This window comes from Cebidichthys violaceus, unplaced genomic scaffold, assembly GCF_023349555.1.
Source record: "Cebidichthys violaceus isolate CVI_PGR_0920_01 unplaced genomic scaffold, fCebVio1.0.p SCAF_14, whole genome shotgun sequence".
In the NCBI taxonomy this organism is placed as follows: domain Eukaryota; kingdom Metazoa; phylum Chordata; class Actinopteri; order Perciformes; family Stichaeidae; genus Cebidichthys; species Cebidichthys violaceus.
Genome location: NW_027176307.1, coordinates 15,044,746 through 15,068,844, shown reverse-complemented (window position 1 = coordinate 15,068,844; position 24,099 = coordinate 15,044,746). Strand labels below are relative to the sequence as shown.

The following is a 24,099-nucleotide window of genomic DNA, read 5'->3' as shown; positions in this document are numbered from 1 at the left end:
TCCCCCAAAAGGGGGCAGGGCCTTTGGCGATGACATGACGCCGGCGCTCGCACGTCTTTGATTGGCCGACGGTCTGTGGCTGGATGTCATTGCAGTGCGTTGCAGCAAAAGTTGAGCCTATTTCAACTTATTTGTTGGACAAATCTGTGCCCAGAAGTAAAGATTTCAGTCACATATAATATTTGGCAGAAATTGACACTGAAATTTATTAAAATGTGTCTTATGACTTTAGAAATCTCTTTTACATTGACTTAAAAACAAAAATCATATTTCTAATCAATTTAAAGTGGCAGGAAGAATAAACAGTGAAAGCAGCAGATCTCATTTGTTTTGATTATTAATGTCGAAGAATCTCATTTGATTTACATATCATTAATTAATGTTCCCATGATCCTTTGGAAGAAAAAAATAAACTTAAAATTTAATAAACAAACATATGAAACAAAATACTTAGCTCAGCATTAATAAGTGACTGTGTTCACATAGCTTTATAGAATGCAACCGACAAGATTAATAACTTTTCTATAATCTAATTCTACAAATTAACGTCTGGTTTAACCCACTAAACTGGTTCCAATAACAAACAAAGTCACACTTTTTGACGACTAGAAGGTCTAAAGACAAGCTGACAAAGAAAGAGTCTGCTATGAAGTTGACTATTTCCTCAAGAAGCAGACACAGAGTGACACGATCACCTCGCTGAAGTCGTGTTTGTTTCCCCCTGATAGACAGTCTCTCTCTTTCAGCTCCGTCTTTGGTCTCCACCACCTCCATCTGTCTCTTCAGCTGCTGAATGCTCCACTGCGTTCACCAGCAGGAGAATATAACCAATGCATTTGAAAAAAACTAAAACTTTTCACACCGTGTGAGTAAACACAGCTTCTACAAACAGTTTAGAACTTTATACATCTGCGTGTGTTGGACCTGTTTGGATATTTACACGCCGAAGACGGCGATGATGAGGAGGAGGAGGAGGAGCGGAGCCGGTGTTAAACTGGTCATCGGGACAATGCGGCTGCCGCTTGACATCATGCTGAAGTCATAATAATAGTTGTCTTGTCCGCACGAGTTGCAGTCGCCGCCGCAGAAGTAGCAGGAGGACATGTTTCCTCGCCACTCTGACTCATACGTCCTCATCGTCATCCGTCCTGAGAGAGAGACGGTGTAAAGATCACAGGTCAGGTTCAACATGAGTCATAGCTTACGTTCTTGGTCTTGTAGATGTGAATGTCCTTCAGTTGTGTTTCTGTAATTAAAAGTGTCAAATGTCAGCATTTCAGCTTTTAATGGGGAACATGATGTGACTAAATAACGGCGTCACAGATGGGACAAGTTGTTGACCAGTTAGTGTGATGGAGTTTAAATGTGTCTGTAGTTCACTTCAGTTCAGACCTTTATCCGTCAAGCTGTCAGAGCTACGTTACCGTGGAGCCCACACTGTCACTAACTGCACTCCCTGAGGAAGATTTTCTAATGTTTGTAAAAATGATTTTAGAGAGAAGCAGACAGACAAGTGTACAATATGTCTTTTAACCTTCTGAACCCCAAAACCCACCGCCGGCGGGATTAAAAAGCATGTTTTCTTTTTTACCCTGGCAAGAAGCCATAAAACCGTCATTTTCACCTTTCCGACGGTACCTGAACACATCATGTGTGACGAACGCTTCCGTCAGAAAAAAGCAACCGAAACGAAGTCTAAAATTGTGACATTTCATCAAAAACAAGTCTCATTTAAAATAAACCGTTCCCTTTAACCAGATCCTGTAAAAAACATTAAATTCTGAGCTCCTCAGTGAAACTTTGAAGCCATTAATTGATTTGCCTGAGACCAACAGTCACCTGACAAAAATTATGTTTCTAATAGTTTGTATGAAAAGGGAATAAAAAGGATGAATAAAGGTGAGTGTGTAACTTCTTACTTGGTTCATAATAATCATAGATGCCAACAATCGCCTTCTGGACTTTGCCGACTTTAAACTCCAGGACCAGAGGAATCAGAAGACACATCTCCTCCGTCGTCACCTGGAGACACATTTACACTTTCAGTGTTTGACCTCAGAGTGCAGCGAACTGTCTGTGATTGTGTTTCAGTGGAGCTCACAGAGGCCAGGTACAGGATGACTTTCCCCGGCTTCGTCTCCACTTTCTTCACGACGCCGTTGGTCGGGACGCCGTCCGGCGGCAGGCTGAAGCCGCTCAGCAGACCCACCTCCATGACGACCATGCCGGTGGCGTTCAGACCCAGAGCCTTCGACAGACTGCAGGACGGCGTGAAGACGTTAGTAAAGAACGTTTCAAGTCTTTGTTCTTTTTTTGTACTGATCTACCTCAAATGATTTAGAAAAGACTGTTTACTTATATATATATAAGTATATATGTATATTTCTACATGTAGGATTTTATATAAATCCCATTTTTTATGCATTTCAATAATGTTGATATTGTATTATATAAAATGTATTCCCTCGGTGATTTTGTATGTTCTTCAATGTGTGTTTAATGAAGAAAATTAAATCTTAAAAAAAATAAATAAAGCTTAATTATTTAAGAAAATAAATATAAATATGTCATATAAACACTACATTTAGATTATTATATGTATTTGTCTATGATTAATCTATGATCTACAGCAAAACGTGATAAAATTGTTTAATTTAACATTTAATTGCTCATAAATTGAAAATAAAATGTATTTAATTGAAAAATAGAAAAAATAGATAGCATGTTGCAGAAACATAATAACAGCTTCATTTAACAGATTAAAGAATAAATATATAATAAAACAAGTTATTCTAACAATTCTTTTATTTAAAAAGTGAATGGATATTTGACATACTAACATTTAAATTGTTAATTTTTATTTAATATTTCAGTTTTGTTTCTGTGTAATCTTGTTGTCAGATTCCCATCTGGTGTTTTTATTGTATTGTTTAATTGTTTGTTCACTGATTATGTTTAATTGTTCACGTTACCTGCAGCAGATGTGCAGATGTGCCGAGTTCATCTCTTTGTCGAACAGATCGACGTACAGATCAAACGCCTCGTGTTCGCCGGCGTGTCGCCTCCTCCTCATCGGCTCCTCGTTCCTGACGTTGTAGAACACGTTCAGCTGAGGCAGAAGAAGTTTAAAAAGACAACAGAATGCATCGTCTCTACCTGGCGATGTGTCCAGATTGTAGCCGTGATATGTACTGATACTTTTCTGGTCATTAAAATGATACTTTAATGGGGTTTTCATTTTTATTGAAGTGAATTCTCACATAAATAAAGTACATTTAGATATAAAAATAACTAGCTTGTCACCTGTCACCTAAAGAGGCCACGCCCCTTAATTATGCCTAACTTTAAAATATGCATATACGTACAGTTGTCATTAATGATATAAGCTATAGAGACCAAACCCGTTTTTTCTTGTACCAGGATGTAAACATGTTCATTTCTGTTGTAAAGTCGTTCATTTTAACACAGAGCTACATTTTGTTCTACCTGAAACAGAGCGAGTCCTCGGCCTTCTGCAGACACCTGCAGGTTCAGCTCCTCTGGATCGATCTGAACAGCAGAACAACAGAACAACACATCACGTCACTCTCTGCCCGTACGGACCTCTCAGCTCTTCTGTCTCTGTGAGTCAGCCCCGAGGGTCGTCCGTTACCTCCTGGCTCTGGTAGACCAGGTGGTTGACCCGGTCGATGTAGAAGGAGGCCACGGCGGGGGAGGCGCCGGCGTTCACCGTGATCCTGACGTCGGTGTTCTGAGGCGTGAGCGCTGCGAACTGGGACAAGGCCTGCAGAGCCACCACCGTATCCTGAGAGACACACACACACACACGAGTCAGGAGTCACACATCTGCTCCAGAACATCCTGTCGCACTTCGGACGATGATGGACTTTTGCTTTGATAATCACCGCCGACTTCCTGTTTACGGCGATGTCGCTTTGTGAGCGTGTTCATCCGTGCGTCTGATGACAAATAAAGAGTCAATTTTTGGCCGACAAAGCCTGAGAAAAGCTTTATTTAATGTACTGTATTTGGAGGCACTGACACAATATTTAGATATTTCCTCTGTTTGTGCATGTGTGTGTGTGTGTGTGTGTGTGTGTGTGCGTGTGCGTGTCCTTTTAGTCACCACATGCCCAGACAACCACAGTCTCCTGTTGATGTGACACAAAAGGGGAATTTCTCCCTTTTTTACATGATTTTCTGGAACTTCAGAGATGAGCTTTGAACCCTTTTAACAAGGTGTTTTGATGTTCGCATTGTGTGTTCTTGTAGGACGCTCTCAAAGACACACATGTGAAGACTTGTTAAGCCTTAAAAGGATCCGAATGGAACATTTCTTACTGAACACAAATCCCATGAAAAGACCAAAACCGATGATGTGTTACGCTGGAAAGAAGGACTCTTCATTTGAGTTATTATTCACTAGTATGTGTAAGTGTTGTGTGTGCTGTAATGTTCAAAAGTAGTATTTATTTCAAGATATTCAAGACGCATTGTCTAAAAACATTTCCCTGTCTCATTGAGGTGTTACTTGTTAGGTGATTGTATCTTATATTAAGTGTATTTTGACTAGTAATTAGACAAAACATACTTTACGTCTTTCAATACATTCTGACTTCCTGTTTGATAAACTGAAGACGTAAATCTTTAAAAACACCTCACACAGGTATAGTTTCAAGTTTTAAAAAGTCTTTTTATCAAACAAACAGGAAGAAATAGTGCATTATGTTGGGGACTATTTTCGGTGGTGGATTAATCCTCATTTGGTGCTCTAGTGAGTATTTGATTTTCATAAACTACAGTGTGTGTTCATGGTGATGAAGGAACACATCTTTAAGAATAAACTTAAAACCTACCGGTTCCACCAGGCCTTGGATTAAGAATGGTTTAAAGATATTTCTTAATTCATAAAAAGACATTTTAAAATATTTTTGTATTTAAGTTGTTGTTTAATTGTATTTATCACCTATTTTATTATACTGAATTTGTATAACATTGTTTTATTTTATTAATTTAGTTTTTATTCCACACTGTTATATTTGCTGTTATCATATTCATTCTTTTTTTTATTACATTTTATTGATTTGCTTGCTGTGGTCTCAAATTGTTAAATTGTCAAATTGTTAAATTGTCAAATTGTTAAATTGTTAAATTGTCAAATTGTTAAATTGTTACATTGTCAAATTGTTAAATTGTTAAATTGTCAAATTGTTAAATTGTTAAATTGTTAAATTGTCAAATTGTTAAATTGTTAAATTGTCAAATTGTCAAAATGTCAAATTGCTTTCTTCTTTTCTGTTGTTTTCTCGATCCGCAGTTGTTCGGCCTTAAATTCATCTCATCAGTGAAGCACTTTGAACTTCATTAATCTGTATGAAAGGTGCTATACAAGTTTGATTGATTGATTGTGTGGCTCATTGATGTGATTTAAAAGGAAGAGGAAGTATATGATGAAAACACAGTACTTGTGGATGTTTTTGGTGTTTTCAGAGGTTTTCTTTCTCACCTGGGTGCTCCCGAATCCTCCCCTGTGGTTTCTCTGCTGGCTGAGCCACTTCATGAGGGCGAGGCCCTCCGTGATGTGACCCAGCTGGTACTGAGCGAGCAGCACGTAGGACGCCATCTCCATGTCTGCAGAGCGAGGCTGCCACGATGACGACATGCCGCCGTCCGGGGAGGACCACATCGGGACGCCGTCTGTCCCCCCGAGGAGAGGCGGAGGAACAGGAATCATGTTATTTACTGTTTGTCAAAGCCTTTGTTCTTGTTATATTAAAGTGTGAAAGATAAACATCCAAACAGTCAGATTATATTCTTTTTTTTTTTCCTTTTCATACTTGTAATCCTGACAAACAAAGAAAAGAGCATTTCTTTATTTTCCATTTTTAATGAATTAGCTGCTGAGGATGATGATGTTTGTTTAGTCTTTTAGTGTAAAGAGGAAGTTAAGTTACTGTACTTTTCTTTATACTTGTACTCTATGACATTTATCAGACAGCTTTAGTTACTTTTTACACATAAAACATACAAAGAGCGTATAAAATATGTTGGGGTTAGGGTTAGTCATCGCACCTCTCATCTCGGCTCGTCCAATCAGCTCACTGAGTGCCGCGTTGGCGCTGGAGCTGCCGGACAGAGCCAGAGCGTAGCTGAGCATGGCGAGGCTGTAGTTACTGGAGACGCCGAGGGCCAGACGGGTCTCCAGGAACATCAGGGCCGCAGACACCGGGCCGCCGGACTGAGCCTGACGGACAGCAGGCAAAGATCACAGCGTGAAGAAACAAGAAAACATGAATCAACTAAACTAAACTGTATGAAAGGTGCTCTACGAATAAAGGTTTGTATTGATGCATTGCTTCTCACCCTGATGTCCTTGTCTTCCAGCAGGGCGATGAGGACGTAGGCGGTGAGGGACACGGGGCCGTCCAGGCCTCCCAGGAGCTCGGTGTGGATGACGTCGCCGTGCTCCTCGGATCTCCCATCGGCCCCCTGCTGGGCCACCAGCCAGACCGCCGCTCTCTGCAGCACGACGGCGTCAATGGCGACGAACGGCCGCGCCTGCAGGAAGCACCTCAGCACGAACGCCGTGAGCCTGCGGAGACGGAGTTTGTTTTTCTTCGTCAGTGTTTTTTTGAGGGAGACTCGTGTTCCTTCTTTGTCTATAAAATACTTTAAAACCACACCAGGTGCTTCCAGACGCGTCGTGGTCTCCGAAGGCACTGAAGGAGCCGTCTGCTCTCTGATAGGTCAGCTCTCGCTCATAACCTGGAGGGAGGGACACCAGAGATTAGAGTGAGGTCATCTTCTGGGTCATGTGCACACATGTATCCCAACATGGATACAGAAGTCACATCGTGAATAAATAAATCTCCTAAAATCAAATTAGTTTACGCAGTAGAAGCAAAATGCTAAATACAGCAAATCAAGTTGTTAGATGAGAGTTTTGTGATACTTCCACTAGAGGGTGCCAAAGTCAGAAATGAATTAACAGTAAAAAAAAAACAATGTTTTAAATTTGAATCATTGTAGAAGCAAACAGATTTCCCTAGAAGACATTATACTTGATCTTCTCTGGAAGAAAAGTAAAATAACTTCTGTTGCAATAAACACTATAAAATGCAATGTGTGTCTCTTTGTAGTTGCTTTGTGTCACTTTGTCGTCATTGTGTGTCTCTTTGTGGTTGTTTTGTGTCGCTTTGTGGTTGTTTTTCCCCCTATTCTGTTGTAGTGAGTCTCTTTGTGTCTCTTGCATGTGGATATTTCTTCCATCACTTCTCATCAACCAGCTCACATAATTAATGTTAGCGAGAATAACTGATGAATCCACGACTAACGCAGAGTTTCTTCAGTGAACCTCAGGTCCCATCCTCTCTAAATTCACAGATCTTGCCGATGAATCAGTTGTTGAACACTGTTCTTCTCCGAGCCGGTGTGGTTCCTGTGAATGTGAGACTGAGACATAACGTCTTAACGGTTTACCCTTCATCATGAAGTCCACGGCTCTCTCCGTGGTCTTCTGGTCCGCCTGTCCCACGGCCCTCAGATACTGCAGAACGTAGATGTTCGGCGCAAAGTTGATCATGTTCTGTTCCCCGCAGCCGTAAGGCATCAGGATCAGAGAGTCCAGGCCGCTGATGGACGGGCCGAGGATGTCGCCTTGGTCAGCACGGAACCCAGACAAATGAAGACACGACGGGGGAAAAGAGTTAATGTTTACTGAGACGACCGATGGCGAGATGTTTCACCGACGCAGCAGACGTTCTGCAAGTTGAAATGAAGGAGCCGCACTGCAAACTTAGCACTTTTACTTTGGATCCTTTTAGTAGATGTTGCTGATAATACGTCTGTACTTTTACTTAAGTAACAACTGAAATGCAGAACAGGATTTTTAGACTTTAAATTAAGTAGAGGTTTAAGTCTGCGTGTTTGTCATTCTGCCACAACAAGACACATATAGTATGACTTTAATTTAATGTCATCACAAATGAGCGTTAAGTCCAGTGACCACAGATCACATGACGAACTACAACCAGCTGTTTCCTCCCCGCCGCTGACACTTAACCTTCAACAACCACGACGACGCCGATTCTCTCTGTTGTTACAAAATATCTTCAGCGAACAGGAAACTATGAGCTCACCGGCTTGTGTTTGCACATGTGTGTCTCACCGTGAACGTCTGCACTTTGTTACACGGAGAGCCATCACTGTAACATCCTGGATGAAACATGAAGGGAACTACCTCTGCTCGTTATAATCCATGTTGTTGAGCACACGCGTGTCCAATGTCTGAGACATGCTGGAGTCCACATGTGAGCGACCAGCTGCAGGTTTGCACTCATTATTTTCTATATTGACAGCAGCTGGTTTCATTCTGTTTAAGTCATCGTTGGTCGACCTGATTCACAACAGGCTTTATCTACAAATTGTGAGATGAGCAAATTTGTCCGTAAATTAATGTTCCTGACAATTTTTTACTGCCAATTCTACAACACGTTTAAATATCTTGTACGCATGTGTTATTGAAAACATATACACATGTTAAATACTTTAAAAATGAGACCAAATAAATGCAAGTCATTCTTTTACACCAGTAAAACAAAAATAATGTACGCTAGCCTTTTATATTAGCTTCGATGCTACAAGTATAGGCTACAATTATTACAACAATATTAACATTCAGACTCCCTCATGTGGCTCAATGGTGTACTGCAGAAATAGATGTAAACATTTTTATTTTGGCGACCCAAATAAATTCTCTTGTGACCCAGTCTTTGGGAATGACTGCTTTAGACTCCTAGTCTTCATTTTTTTCAATTTTTTTTTTCATTTGTATTTCATTTACAAATGTTGTGAAGCAGCTTTCATTGCGTCATTATTTTTTTGGGGGGGAGTCACTGTCATCAGTCATAAATCTAAATTAAAGTCATACTATATGTATAAAATTGTCCTTTTCATGAAGTAAATCTTTTTATTAGTTGGAATGAAATGTCTTTTTGTTGTTTTTTGTTTGTATTTCCCAGCAGCTCGTCCGTTACTGAAGGTTGTTCGATGTGTTTACGTACCGACAGCCGTCACCGAGGCTCTCTCGCTGCCCTCCACCACGTCTGCCGGGAAGGTGAACCCGACCTCTCTGGAAACACTCGACTCAGAAAGCTCAAACAGCAGCGAGGCGGAGAACGACCGCTCGACTCCCTCGGCCTGCAGGACGCACAAACAAACAAACGTGGTTAGTGATGTTTCTGGGAAAAGGATTTCTTGGGTTACAGTGGAGCAGCAGATGAGGGTCGGTGACCAATAAACAGCCTCAACTGTCACTGCCGATGAGGGTTTGCTGAGCAAGACGCTCACATCACTAGTTCTGTAAGTTTAAAGTCGGGGTGCAACGGCTCATAAAGGGATCAAACATAACTTTTAGAGATCCCTGATCACGCTTTTTTGCCGCCAGTAAAGATTGTTTTTTGATGTTTTCTTTTGTTATAGCAGCTGTACAAGGTCTACAAGGCTCCTGACTTTGTGTTTTTTTTGGCACAAAAACACACGATTCAAATGATGAGGAATAAAAGATTGTGTTTTTTATTTTATAGATTAAAAGCATCTTGTCATTAGTAGTTTTAGTGATGTATTATAAGCTATTTAGAGCTAGTGCTAGCAGGTTTAACAACTCATAATTCATCTCTAATATCTCTAATAATAATAAGCTGTGAAAGCGTCTCCTTCAAACAACTGGATATATTCTTCACGTTCATTCACTCAAACTACATTTTACAGATTACATTTGAACAAATCATGATAACGTCTTAATTTACATTTGCCCAATACACATTTTCACTGAACAGAACCTGAACGCATCAAAATGTAACTCTATGTAACCGCCTTACGTTAGCCGTTAGCGGTGCTGCTAACGTTACTAGCTCTCCTCCTGTCAATAGAAATCATTTATGCCGATGTCCTGATGGCATATTTTACAACTGCTGTATAATATCTTGTCATCTTGTTCTTGTGTGACACTAGAGAGAGTTACCTTTTTAGGCTATTATTTTATTGTTGTTATTGTTTATATTATTATTATTATCAATGAAACAAATGAATCTGAGCTGGTACATTGTATTATTTAAACCTCCCTGGTTCTGTGATGTTCACCTTGACGAGCACCGTCCTGCGGACCATGTCCATCCTAGCAAACGATTTGGCTTTCACCACGATGTCGATGTCTCCGAGGACCAGCGGCTTGATGGGAATGAGGACGGATTCTCCGCTCCGACTCCCCACGGGCACCTCGAGAACACCGGGCATGGAGAGCGCCTCATTGTCCGAGAGGATAAACTCAAAGGTCTCGCTCTCTACAACAATTATTGTGAACTGACAACAAAGAGCAGAAGGAGAATGCAACCCAGATTATGTTAAGCAGAGGTCTGACAATACAAAGAGTGTGGTAGGAAACAAAAGAACTCTTTTTAAAAGCTTTTATGTGTTGGAGGATTGAAAGTCCTCAGAGGTGACAACAGAGTTGTATAATATGTTAAAACCTCTGATGCCTCATTAGATTATAGCAACCTGACGCCTGAAACAACAACACTAACCCTGTGAACCACATTCACTACAAAAACTTGCAATCCAACACCTGCTGTGTTCAACTGTTGCTTCCCGGTGAAATATAAATCCCAGAGTCAACAGATTTAAAGCAGTTAAAGCTGTTCAGCTGTCTGAGTATTTCTTAACCAAAAAATACAAATATAGAAGTTGCTAAACGTGAACTCTGAATTGGTTACACTATAGTCAGTAAAAGAGAGTTGTTGTGAATGGAAAAAAATATTGCTTTACAAGCTCACAAATAAAACCCAATGAATTGCTGCTGAAGTCTCTTGTGATAATGGCTGAACGGTGCATTTCTATGCTGATGATACTGTGCTTTATTCATCTGCTGTTAAATTTGGGAGGAGCGTTATCTATTTTGCAGACAGCTTTTAACTCGATCCAGTGCTCACTTTATGGAGCATAAAGAAATATATGCAAGTCTGGATCTCGCTGTACTGAAATTAGAGTGTCTTCCTACAAGCACCTTGGGGAATTTATTGATGAAAACTTCAAAAATGCATGTTTATGAGCTAGCTAAAAAAGGTTACGAGTTCTTTTTTTAGAAAATAAATGATTAATTCAGTAATTAAAAAACAGTTTTGTTCCCAACTGCAGCAACAAAGTGTATCTTTCCATTGCAACAGCAGCTGAGGCTCAAGGGTATCATTTATCCACTAAACTTAAAAGATGGGGAAAAAGTGACTTCTTGGAGAAGAAGCTCGTAACCAACCATGAACCCAAACAGCCACCTTTCAAGTGTGCAGTTGGAACTGTGCAAGACACAAACTGACTCCTGAAGGATCCATGCTTAACCATTTTTACATTTACAATATTGAACCCTGTGTGAGAATCGAGCTGGTTTTTCAGAAAACCACCCCCTTATCATCCAGCCCAGCTGTGTGAGGAGGAGCAGCTCACTGACCTCCAGGTGCTGTGGGAGGTAGTTGAACAGAATGATCTCCAGCAACAGCTCCTCTCCTCGGATGATGTAGGCCGGGAGGTTCAAGAACAGGAAGAAATCCTTGAACACTTTGAGCTGCAGTGTGATCACATGGAAACGTTATACAGTCTCATCTAAACACTATATATACAAAGCTAATACTAAGAGAGCAGCACTATGTGTAATACAACAAGTCAAAGGGTCAAACAGGTGCTTTAACTCAAAGGCGAGAAGAGTGAAATTATACTGAAACAACAGAATTTAAATATCAAAGCAATGGATAAAAAAGAGACAACATTGGCTTTAGTACGGTGTTTTAAGGAGTGTTATTTTGTCATTTTACAGAAGCGATGTGAATACCTCTGCAGGCTTCTCTGCGATGCCGAGACCGAGGTTCTCAGACATGATGAAGGCGGTGGCTATCCAGGTCGTGATGCTGTCTGGTACAGTCAGAGTTATCTCTGTTTCTGAATTACTAAAACAGATGGACATGTTAGCTTTAGTTTCTTTGTAATTTTAAAAAAGGTTTAATGTTTGGATTTGTAGTTACTGACGTGTATGTAATATCTGCAACTCTGTCGATATACGCCCTAATGCCAGTTTTGGATATTACTGACAATCTGGTGGGGCAAAACCGCCCCACCCTGCCTGTTTTTAAAATAGGTTTTTTTTTAAAAATAAACTAGAATATGACTTGAGCATATTTCTAATAAATTGCATTGTATGTACATTGCACATCCTAGTTGAAACACTAGGTGTTGACTACATTTTGTGAATTATCTCTGTCTTCACGTCTTGGCACATAAACCTAAATATGCCAATTTCAGTTGCCAGTTTGTTGCAACTTAATATTAGACATTAACATTTGCATCATAATCTTATAGACCCTGTATAGAAACGAAAATACATTACATATTTGGCAATTTCCTTCTTTTGTCAAAGTTTGGTCATCTCTGCTGTAGGTGTTGTTGTTTAATCATGCAATTATTATGTCAAATTAAAGCTCATTTATTTGCATTTTGAGCTATAAAAGAATAAATAGTGATGTCATCTGCATAAAGATTTAAAGTCTGAAATCACACCATTTTGTGCTATTGGTCCAAAGCACAAAATGTATAATTTCCTCTTCCTACACCCTCTCCATCGACATACAGGAACTTTTGTCTCATGGTTAACTTTCAAAGCAAAGTGTCTTTCAACCTCAGCTAAAACTAAACAGAAATGTCACCAGATTTTCCTCCAGTGATTCTACAGTGGTTTGTTTCTGGGGCTTTACCTTACCTGTTGGTGTCCATCCATATCCAGGTCTCTGGGAAGTTCCGGCGCTCTCGTGGCTCCATATGTGAACTGTCTGTCTGGGTCATTTCATTTAATCCCTCCCCTGCTGTTTGAAGATGATTGTCAGTTGTTTTTGCATCACATAGTCAAAAAGAAGCACGAATGTGATGAACTTAGATTGTTTTAAAACTTACGAAATGTAGGCCTAGGTAGACTTTTCATCTTATGTAAACTGGCATCCGTCAATGCCACCAGATCACATTTCTGCACCAAAAAAAATGCACATTTCACTCAAATGTTGAGCTGGAGAGATGATGGGTTAGTTAGTACATTAACAGTGTCAACAGCTTCAACAGCCACATTTAAATGCAAAGAGAATTACAAGTTAAACCACCATGTATATCATCCCTCTCCATCATCACTTGTGACCCACTAGAAGTGTGTCTGTATCTGCAGAGATCCTGCACTCTGCCTGGATTTTATTATTTTGTTGTGTTTGAGACATTTCTGGGCATCAGCCTCTATAAAAAAGTAGCGACCAGGTGCCAGATTTTTAAGTGCGCATCCAAGAGGAAGATATAAAAATGGTTGAGTTGCTCCGATACCAGAATTGGAAACGCCTCCGATACGTAACAAGTTATCGTATCGGCTCATTTATGCTAGGAACAACAACAACACATGTCACTCGCTGCCCGATCCGTACTGAGCATGTGCAAATTCTCAACAGAGATGATAAAGATGCAAGACACTGATACTTCCATCATCAGACCCGGAAAAAACGATCGCTGCGTCTAAAATTGATGATGGAAATAGCTGTCAAGTGAGCCATCTTGCTTCTTTCTCCCCTCTGTTGAGATGTTGAGAGAGTGTAATTTGAACTTTAATTACAGTAGATGGTTGTGAGACTTCAAACTGCATCTGTATTCAGATGACACCACAGATCCTGTTTTTTGCTGGGTCCAACTTTAAATGTTGTGTTTACAAACTGTTTACAAATCCTTCTCATTGTGCCTTTAACCACATAGCGTCAGATCAGAAAACGGTTTTATTTTTGGTTTGATGATTTGTAAGCACAAACTACGGATTTTGCAGTTTAATTTGGAGGACTTGTTGCCATCTATAGTTACCATATTGGGTCTACAAAGACAACAAATATTTATGTGTACCAGCATACATACAGTAACGTGGGGCAGATCATTTAAACATGTAAATTTAATCAAGAACAATAACAAAAGTAAACTAAAGTAAAATCATTTCTATGATTCTATATTTAAATACACTTGCCACTTTTACAATATACTTGTTTTAAAGTACTATTACCTGTTTGTTTGTCAAAAATTAACATTTTTTTTTGTAAATTTGAATATGTTTCTATTTTTAAATTATGTCTTGATTATTGCACTGTGTTCATTGTTTATTGTAATGCACCATTCACCAAGTCAAATTCCTTGTATGTGTAACGTACTTGGCAATAAACGGTTCTGATTGTGATTCTGAAAACGCTCGACTTTAAGTGAGATGATCACGCGTGATTGGATACTGCCCCTACACAGGACGTCATTACAATACATGTGATGTGTCTCTGGGGAGGCTAACCTTGAAGACGGAGTATGGATCTCCCATTGTCATCATGTCAGAGTAGGCGTCGGCCACGGCGACTCCGTTCTCCTTCATCTCCTTTACCACCTGTGAAAGCAACACCAAACCCCCTTTAGAGCTGCTACTGTTGCAGCTCACAAAGAGCAACACAACAAACCGGGAAGCAGAAAGAGCACTTATTGTTTAAAACCAGTTTGACTGAGCTGGGATAAAAAACTGTTCACGGTGAACCGATACTGGGGTGGGGGGAAAGAGAGACGGATTGGGTTTCATAGAAATACCTGTTAGGAAAGATATGGGTGAATATGGAAATCTGTTGTAAAATGTTAAACCGGAGAGGAGCTTTGGGAATAACGGACGCGTCACTGATAAGCAAGTTAGAAGACAATCAACTGTCTTTACAAAACAGGAATCATGTGACCCAAAGCTTCAGGATTCATCTCTTTGTCCGAGGGTAACACTGAAGTCACAGGAAGCTTCTTTACTCACGGTGTTTAGTCAGTAAAGATATTTCTCAAAGTTTGGGGGATGACTCAGGCGCTGTTTCTTACCCTCGCCTCAGTGATGTCATTGTACGATCCCTTCCACTTGGTGGCCTTGTCGACCACCAGGATGGCGACCAGAGAGGCGGACTCCGCCACCTTGACCCTCAGCGTGACCTCCTCAGCCGGCCTCCTCATAGTGTCGCTCCAGCTCAGAGATACCTGTCAATCATGTACCATCACACCCAATCGAACAATGTACGTTTTCCAGGTAGTTTGTGTTGACAAGTACATTATTCAGTTTATGACATATACTGTATATTAGAAGTGACTGTTGGTGGACTGCCGTTTTAAAGCTTCGAGTTTGGAGTTTTGGTCGTCGCCATCTTGGCTTTTTTGCTACCGATGAACGGAAATGACCATATTTGGATCGTGGAGGAGTGACATAGAGACGTACTCTGGTAGAGACCTGTCAATCACTGTGTAGCCCCGCCCCTAAAGCGTCCCCTGCTTTATGGTCTGTTTGACTCTAAATGGAGCATAATGTACTAAATGAACATCATGCTGTATTGAAGAAGACTGTAAACTAGAGATTGAGACCATAAACTCATGTTTACAATGTTTACTGAGGGAATAAATCAAGAGAGAAGTAGAGTCATTTTAGACTAGACTTCTATACAACCAGAGGAGTCGCCCCCTGGTGGACACTAGAGAGAATGCAGCTTTAACACGTGAAGCTCTGGCTTCACTCTTCAGAATTGAAGGCTGCCGCCTGTTTTTTTTACCGAAAATATGGTCAAACTTGAGGGCAAATAGGTCTAGCTGCTGTAAAAACAGCATAACCACACAAAAGTATCAATTTAATTAACAAAGACGTAACGGAAAGCTTCAAAAGATGTGTTCCAATGTGTTTATATTTCAATTAGCATCTGATCTGAGGCATGACATATTTTACAATCAATTTAGTTACTACAGTTTATTTCATAAATACAACAATGTTTCTGACTCTCTGCTCTGAGGGTCTCGCTCTGTCGAGATAGCAGCGACTGGAAAAAAAGGAAAGTTCAAGGTCAAATTTGACTTTCTTCAATCATTTCACAAGCTTCTGATTGTCTCACGCTTCAGGAAAAACAACTAGGATGCTACTTCAAAGGTAATAAAGCATTAGCTAATAAAGCATTAGCTCCACCCCCTACATAACATACTCAAAATCACACTTTTTTAATCGCGCAAAACAGTTGAAAAAAAGACTATAATTCACCTTGTTTTGTAAAGTTTGGGTCATGGGTAGCTGCATCACGTCGTTGACGATCTCGCCGCTGGGATGCACACAGTAGACGATGATACAGGCCAAAGGAGCCCAGGTGACTTCTGGGACCAGAGAGAGATCTCCTTCCATGTTTCTCCCAGCAGAAACCACCTGGCCTCTGGACTTCACCTTCACACACAGAAGAAAAGACGTGAACTCTTCTTTCTTTTTTATACATTTCATAATTAAAGCTGCAGTAATGTATATTTTGAGTTCTACACCACTAAATGTTGCACAAGAAACAGTCGAGTAAAACAGAAAATAAAATACTGAAAAATTACGATAATAATAAAAAACTTGAAAATCCAGCAAATCTGATTTAGAGAAATACAAGTTTATTCCACAGTTGCACAAAATGTAAGTTACTCTGAATAAACGTCTCAGACAAATAAAACCAATTAAATGGAATATATTAAATAAATGAAGCTTTGAGTGTCATAATGTTAAACTCACCACATAGTATATCTCAGTCATTGGAAAATTCCTCTCAACGTGCAGCAGGAAGGGGGAACCAACCTGAAGGAAGACCGTGTTATGATATAACATGGTTAATGTATATCGTTGAAGTAAATGTACTTCCTATTGTTACTACTTTGTCACCAGCAGCATTCCCACAATCCTACCAGATAAAACCATGTGACACAGAAGTTACTCTGCTCTTCATGATTACCTCTAGACGACCGGAAGGCTTCTGGATCTGCAGGTAGGAGTGACTGGGGGATTTGTAGCTTCTATAGAGTTGTAGAGTGGCATGGCTGTCCTCAAAATAAGCCTAATAACAACAACAAAAAAGATAATTAGTTGAAAAAGTCTTCTCTCCTGGTGCAAAAAGGGGATCAATTTTGTTGAATAAGACCTCCATAGTGGTGAAAGATTACAGAGGACATTTAAAGCAGCTGGATGGTGCACATTAACTTGTCCTTAAAATGGGTAACAATAAGCAAAAGATTGGGAATGAATGGGTTTTTATAAAACTGATCCCAATCAATGATAAATCACTTTGATTGACATTAATTGGCTCCGGAAACAATGGCTTTTTGTTTCCCTTCTACGCAGATGATACACCACTTTATATTTCAATTAAACCAAAAATCTAAAAATTAGCACTGTGTTCAAATTCCACAATAAATATTCATATGAACGTAAGCCTTAGGTTGTAATGTCCATGGTACATTATGGCACAGACATTAATGTACTGTAATAAGGACAATTTGCAGTGAAACATCAACGAAACTGCATCGTTGGACCGCTGCTACCAATTAAAAAATTGACGGTCTGTATGTTTACCTGCAGACAACATTGTATTTTCAGCTGTGCACTGATTAAAAAAACATTCTAGCAATTGATCTGCTGTATTAAAATCATATATTTTTTCACTTTTTTTTCTAGCTGAGAGTTCTTTCTCCGTTTCTGTTTTAGCATTGCATCGTTCAACAGTGACAGTCAACACAAACATTATTGTATCCTTCATTCTGGCTTTACTAAGTCTTCTTTTTATATACAGTCAGGATGAAGGCCGAGTTTTAACGTGAGAAAATGATCATCTTACATCAATGGTGAGTGTTTCCGTTTCATTCATGACCCGGATGTTGAGAGGTATGCATCCGTCTCCTGGGACAGGAAACTCCATTTCTTCAGAAATCATCTCCTCTGGCTGAGGACTCCCGACTCCCTGATTGACTGACATGTTAGATCGACGAGGCCAGTTTTCTTCTTCTTTAATGTCCATTTTCCAACTCCACGGACTTCTCTTTTGCTGCATCACTGACACGTGAACCATCTTTCCCTGATCCTCCGGTGACAGCGGCTGATCGTTGTATGTTGATATTTTCAGCTACAAAATCAAGACAACTCAATATGTTGATCACACCTTACATTTTGTAATGAGAACTAGTTGTATTGCTTATCATAGTATTTGTTATTATAAAATACCAGTTTTGATAACTATTATAAATGGTGGTTAGCAAAAACAACATTTGTACTTTTTACTTAATAAAGGAAATTATATATAATGAGAAATAGGAATGGAAAAGTATAAAAAGTATCAAATCAAACAAATTAGATTAAAACTACAAAAAAAGATTTGCTTTCCTTACCATGGCGGCGAAGTTCAGAGTCGGCCTTAATATTTTGGGGTAGCCATCAAAGGAAATTGTATATCTGTACTTTGCCATAGACACCTTTGCTGTACTGTTATATGTGAGACCTGAAACATGAAAAGCATCAGTAATACTTCTAGTGGCAGCAGTAAATAAACCACATTCTCTACCTAAACCTAACCAAGTAGTTTTGTTGCCTAAACCTAACCAAACAGCAAAAGTTTCACATAATAAACCATGTAAAAACCATAATACGTAAACCATAATGTACTAAATGAACATCATGCTGTATTGAAGAAGACTGTAAACTAGAGATTGAGACCATAAACTCATGTTTACAATGTTTACTGAGGGAATAAATCAAGAGAGAAGTAGAGTCATTTTAGACTAGACTTCTATACAACCAGAGGAGTCGCCCCCTGGTGGACACTAGAGAGAATGCAGGTTTAACACATGAAGCTTTGGCTTCGGTTATGCATAAAAGTAGTACAATTTAAATATATTTAAGCTAAAACACACTGGAATAAACCTGTAAAATATCGACATCATCCCAGAAACAATACAGAGGACATGACTTCATTGTCCTCACAGACTCCTCAATACAAAAGTGTAAAAACTGATTACCTGTGAGGTGATCAGTCACATGAACCACAATCATTAAACACTCGTCGTCCATGTATTCGTTATAATACTCCATGTCCAGAGCTCTTTTGCTCATCTCGTGGTAGTCATAGTTGGGAACGTTAAACATGAAGTCCTTGTTGCCGTTGATCTAAAGCAAAGCAACAGTGAGGCCATTAAGGATACGCATCCGTTAGTATGTTGATTAGACTTGTTCGTTGATTGATTGTTTAGTTTAAAAAGTAAAAAATATGATAAATATCTATCTCAGTTTACAAGATGTCAAGGTGATGTCTTATTAATTATTATTTTGTCTGACCAACAGACCGATACGCAATAACTTTTACTTAATTACTTTAATAAACTCCTTTGAAAGCACTGGATGCAATGAAGGATTCAAGTGAAAAGAGCAGGTAACGTGATAACATAACTTAAATGTAAGATAATATGGTTTATTCTGTGACTCTTAATCTCAAGATAATTTTAACACCATTATTTTTTTTGGGGGTGTATTCAGATTATTATCAATATTTTCCTCAGCTCTTTGAATACAACGACCCACCTCTCTATGTTCATCATAAGCCTCTTCAATACCATGAAACCTATGGAGGTACGTCACATTGACGTATCCGTGAACCGGCATCCCGTACATGTACCTGAGGATGAAAAAACACAAACACGTGAACATATAAAGTATTTAAAACTGTGTTGAATAACGTAACGCACAGACACAAAGTTCTCACTTTGCCATGACGGAGAACCACAGAGGGTCTTCATGAAAAATGACCCGCGGAGCTTCTATCGCAACTTCAAACTTCGGCAGCACTGCAACCAGACAGACACGACATATTCACGCATATAAAAGTGAGATTAAAAAGATTATTTCTACGCATTAATCATCCAGCTTTGACTGTGTAAAACAAAGAGGACGTTGAGTAGAGGGAAGAGAAAACGTACGTACCGTAATGAGCCACGGTGAAACGCTTCTCGGTTGAAACACTCTATAAAAACACACAAAATGATGTTAAATAACAACATGACCTTTGCTCTGGTGCCACCTCCAGTACAAACCTTTCTACACTATATCGTGAAGAAATGTGTATCTGTAGACGTTTAGTCTTTTTAAAGGGTCATTTCTGTGTTTTTCAACCTAACCTAAGTCCACTAAAATGGAATGACAACATTATGGAAAGAACCCTTTAAGAAAATAACACACCACTTTTAGTGGACCTACATTGACGGTGAGGAGTTGCCCCAAAAGACTACATTACAGTCTGCAGCGTTTTAGGATATACAGTGTGTGTTCATGCTGGAACAACTCGACAAGAACATCTCTGTTGTTGAACTGGACCGTATGTTGATTTCCTGATTTCTTCTGTTTTGTTGTTTAAAAATAAAAATAATGCGAAAGAATCTGTCAATAGATTAATACATGAATTAAAATATCTGACTTTTAATAAATACCGTCTTGTAGCCATATTGCTTCATGTTATCTCTGATGGAAGTTCATCTGTCGTCAATTGTTTTATTCTAATTTAATCTAATAAGAACTGAGATGGTTCCTACAGTATTACATTTATCATTACATTCTAAATAACATTGTTTAAGATGATTAATTGCAGCTGTTGAGTTGTTCCTGATATATTTAGGTGTGATTGTATTTTTCATTATTTATGGTCAATTAATGCAGTTTTATTGTATTTTAGATGTATTGTATTTTGACTAAAATAAAAATAAATAAATAAAATTAAATTAAATTAAATAAATAAATAAAATTAAATAAAAATTGAATTCATAAACTTGTGATTGAAACATTTCCATCTAACAGGGTCGTTCACACCTATTTGGTGAGATGGAGCAGACTTACGCCGACTGTAGTGACGATGGTCCATTCACCCAGAGGAGGGTATTCAGACAGCTCAAACTTTTTGGACACAACCCCGAGGACGCCGTCCAGAGACAGCCACTGTCTGAGCCGGTTCCCCCTCGGATCCTGGATCAGGTACAACGTGAATACAAAGAAATGAAATGATGCTTCATAATGAAGCGCAGAGGAAACCAACACAAAGGCCAAAACATGTTTTTTCATTATGTCAGCGGTATGTGTAGGAAGACGTGTTTTTAATAATCCTGCTGGTCAACAGTAGAGGTCGATTAAACCAACAAAATACTAATGAAATATCTTTAAAGGAGCAGTTCACCCAAAAATATCAAGTTTGCATGAAAATAATGTGACATAATAATAAGTTTTTGTTTATTTTACAGATATTTTCTGCCATTTTTAAGCTAAATAACACAGTGCTGTTGTGTTGGAGATGGCTGACACTCACATATATATATATATATATATATATATATATATATATATATATATATATATATATATATATATATATATATATACAATTCATAACTGTACGGCGGTCAGACTGGTGCAAGTTGCATTGAAAACATTCAGACTCACCCTGATGGTGACGTTCATCGGGCCGCTGAAGGGCTTCCCGTCGGGGAGGATGGAGACCACTCTGATCCTCACCGTCTGCCCGGGTCGATAGCTCATTTTGTCCGTCTGAATGAAGGTGGAGTGGCCTTTGGGGTTGAAGTGTAGCTGCGTCGAGTTGGAGAAAACCTCCACGCTGCCTACGAGACCTTTCACCTCCAGGCTGTAAGGGTACATGTAGCTGGACTCGCTCTCGTGGATCTGCAGGGGTTTACAACATTTAGGTTTAACTCGACCAATATCTCTGAGAAATGTTTGTAATACTAAAAAGCCAAACGCCTCCGGAGACTATTACACCAAAGGACAACTATTCTATTCAATTACACTTCAAGAGAACGGCTCTCAACTCTGCTTTAAAAAGCTGGAAATCAGTTCTTGTTTGTGGTTTCATCAGGAAACAATTTAACAAACAGTGTCCAGAAACAAAGTATTACAATCTTCTGAGCTGGAAATAAAGTGAATTAAACAGCTGCTCAACTGTAAAGTATTCTGTGTCGTTAAATATTGTTGGTACAATCTTATTGTGTCTGTAAACAAGACTAAGAATCTTTAGCCATGCTAGCAGCTTTATGAAGCTGCACTTTGCTATGCTAAATGCTAACATGCTCACAATGACCACGCTAACAAGCTAAACTAAGGTCATGACAATTATTTTATTATCGTAATTTAGCTTGTTAGCATGCTAACTTGCTGATGTTCAGCAGGTGTAATGTTCTGAACATAGTCAACATTATGTTAACAGGCTAAACTAAGATGAACATTATTTTTTTTCATCTTATTTTAGCTTGTTAGCATGCTAACTTGCTGATGTTTAGCAGGTGTAATGTTGCCAATGTTCACCAACGTATCCTAGCTTGTTATCATGCTAGCATTTGCCAATTAGCAGTGAACACAAAGTACAGTTGAGGCTGATGGGAATCTATTTAGTTCTGCAGGTATTTGGGCCTCAACCAAACTATTGGACAAAAGTAAAGCTCTGATCCTGATGGTGGCGCTAGAAGGTCAGAGGATCAGGGAAGTTATTGGGCTTCATTCTCTGGGGAACATCAACTTCTTTACAAAATAACAAGGCAATCATCCAACAGTTGTTGAGATGTATTACTCTGGACCTTTATAGACTGAACAACATTGCACCACCAGCAAGGATAAAAAGTAATGAAGTCATACTTACAACTGGTAAAATCAGCAGCTTGGTTGAACCTTTAACAAAAACAAAGTTGTTTAATTACTCTGCAAAGTGATTTAAATCAGAAGTATTTTGTTGATTGTACACAAAAGGCTTCACCTGCTTCCACTGTAGCAGAGTTTGAGGCCACGTTCTGTTCGCCATGAACGATGTGAGCGGACACGGTGACCGGAGAGCTGGTGAGGATGGTGACGGTCACTGACGTTGGGACTCCAGGACGGAGGGTTCTGGGGGCCAGCAGCAGGTAGGAGGGCTGAGGGTCGGGGCTGAGAAACCAAACCGTTCAGGTTAAAGACACAGACACAATGGAGGCTCCTGAGGTGAAACGTGGTGGTGGTTTTCAATGGGAATACTCTGTGGATTATAGACTAACAAGGAACTACGGAAGGTCATTCACGACATTGTGATGGAAAGAAGAAGATCCTGGAAGTCAAAATAAGTTAGTATCTCAACATAATGACTTAGTATCTCTAAATAATGAAAAATTAGAGGTTTTTTGTGTGTTTACCTGTGTGTCTGTATTTACCTGTGTGTCTGTGTTTACCTGTGTGTGTTTACCTGTGTGTGTGTGTGTGTGTGTGTGTGTGTGTGTGTGTGCTTACCTGTCGGTGGTGCTCTGGGCGGCGGTGAGGACGATGAGGCCGAAGAAACCCCACACCTGGAGACGCTCCATTTGCAACGAATGAAGCTCACTCCACTCGGGCTTCAGTCAGTGCTGGGAGCTGGTGATGTCAGGGGACGCCGCCTTCATACCTGCAGACAGTGACCCCCCCACCCCCTCCTCTTCTCCTCTTATAGAGTATCACCTGATGAACTGAACTAGAGTCAGTTTACCTGACCCCCCCCACCCACCCCGGGGCTGGGCTGCGTTCAGGGGCTGAGTGGGTGTTTCCACTCTGAGGACGAGCCTCGTGAAAAGTAGGTGGCCTCCCAAGGGCCTCCGAAACCCCCAAGGGCCCAAAGTCTCAGTGTCAGTTTGACTTTGAGTCAAACAAAGAGGAAAGAGTTCCGATGAGAACTGTTCAGACTGGCTAACGATGGATCACATCCTGTTGTACTGTTGTTGTTTTAGCAATAGCAACCATTAGATGATGTTCCCCAGAGGATGAACCCTACGCGCAAGCAACTACATCTTAGAACCTGGACAAACAAAAGCAATTATATCTAGTATATATATATATATATATATATATATTAGTGAGAAAACATGTTTTTTTTTTTTTGGGTAAACTCAACCCTTAACATCTGGCCTACAGGATCATATTAGTGTTATTTTGAATGATGTTTTATGTCATTTTAAACCATGTTAACTTTTGAGTTAACTTTTATTTAGTCCACCTAGCTTGTCATAAATGGGCTGGACAAAATAACCTGTCTGTACCATAAATAAAACCGTTTTAAAACCAATTATACATGTATTACAGGGCTGTTTTATCAGACTTTATTATTTATAAACTGGTAACTGAGTGCGTGTGTGCCCGTTATTATTTTAGAGTTACAGTACAACCTC

General features: G+C 39.5%; 1 protein-coding gene across 1 annotated transcript; it reads right to left on the bottom strand.

Moving 5' to 3' along the window:
- Positions 1 to 251: 251 nt before the first annotated feature.
- cd109 (CD109 molecule) lies at positions 252 to 22,732 on the bottom strand. The gene is made up of 32 exons (XM_068708318.1): positions 22,689 to 22,732; positions 22,575 to 22,603; positions 21,368 to 21,604; positions 20,771 to 20,896; positions 19,865 to 19,904; positions 19,647 to 19,728; positions 19,466 to 19,559; positions 18,907 to 19,054; positions 18,280 to 18,389; positions 17,733 to 18,017; positions 16,854 to 16,955; positions 16,637 to 16,699; positions 16,136 to 16,312; positions 14,944 to 15,096; positions 14,390 to 14,479; positions 12,988 to 13,057; positions 12,797 to 12,899; positions 11,876 to 11,990; positions 11,498 to 11,611; positions 10,141 to 10,359; positions 9,063 to 9,198; positions 7,480 to 7,656; positions 6,684 to 6,765; positions 6,364 to 6,592; positions 6,073 to 6,244; positions 5,507 to 5,697; positions 3,653 to 3,805; positions 3,487 to 3,549; positions 2,973 to 3,109; positions 2,102 to 2,258; positions 1,920 to 2,022; positions 252 to 1,148 (listed from the first exon to the last, which is right to left on the bottom strand). The coding sequence occupies exons 3-32, from the start codon at positions 21,578 to 21,580 to the stop codon at positions 937 to 939; spliced, it is 4,116 nt and encodes a 1,371-aa protein (XP_068564419.1). The 5' UTR covers positions 21,581 to 21,604; positions 22,575 to 22,603; positions 22,689 to 22,732; the 3' UTR covers positions 252 to 936.
- Between the last annotated feature and the right edge of the window lie 1,367 nt (positions 22,733 to 24,099).

Excerpts from the sequence above, each read along its gene's own strand:
- cd109 (XM_068708318.1), bottom strand. The coding sequence starts at position 21,580 with ATGTACCCTTACAGCCTGGAGGTGAAAGGTCTCGTAGGCAGCGTGGAG. Across the intron at positions 19,729-19,864 it reads TTTCACCGTGGCTCATTACG|TGCTGCCGAAGTTTGAAGTT; the intron begins GTACGTACGTTT and ends GTCTGGTTGCAG. Across the intron at positions 3,110-3,486 it reads GAGGACTCGCTCTGTTTCAG|CTGAACGTGTTCTACAACGT; the intron begins GTAGAACAAAAT and ends CTTCTGCCTCAG.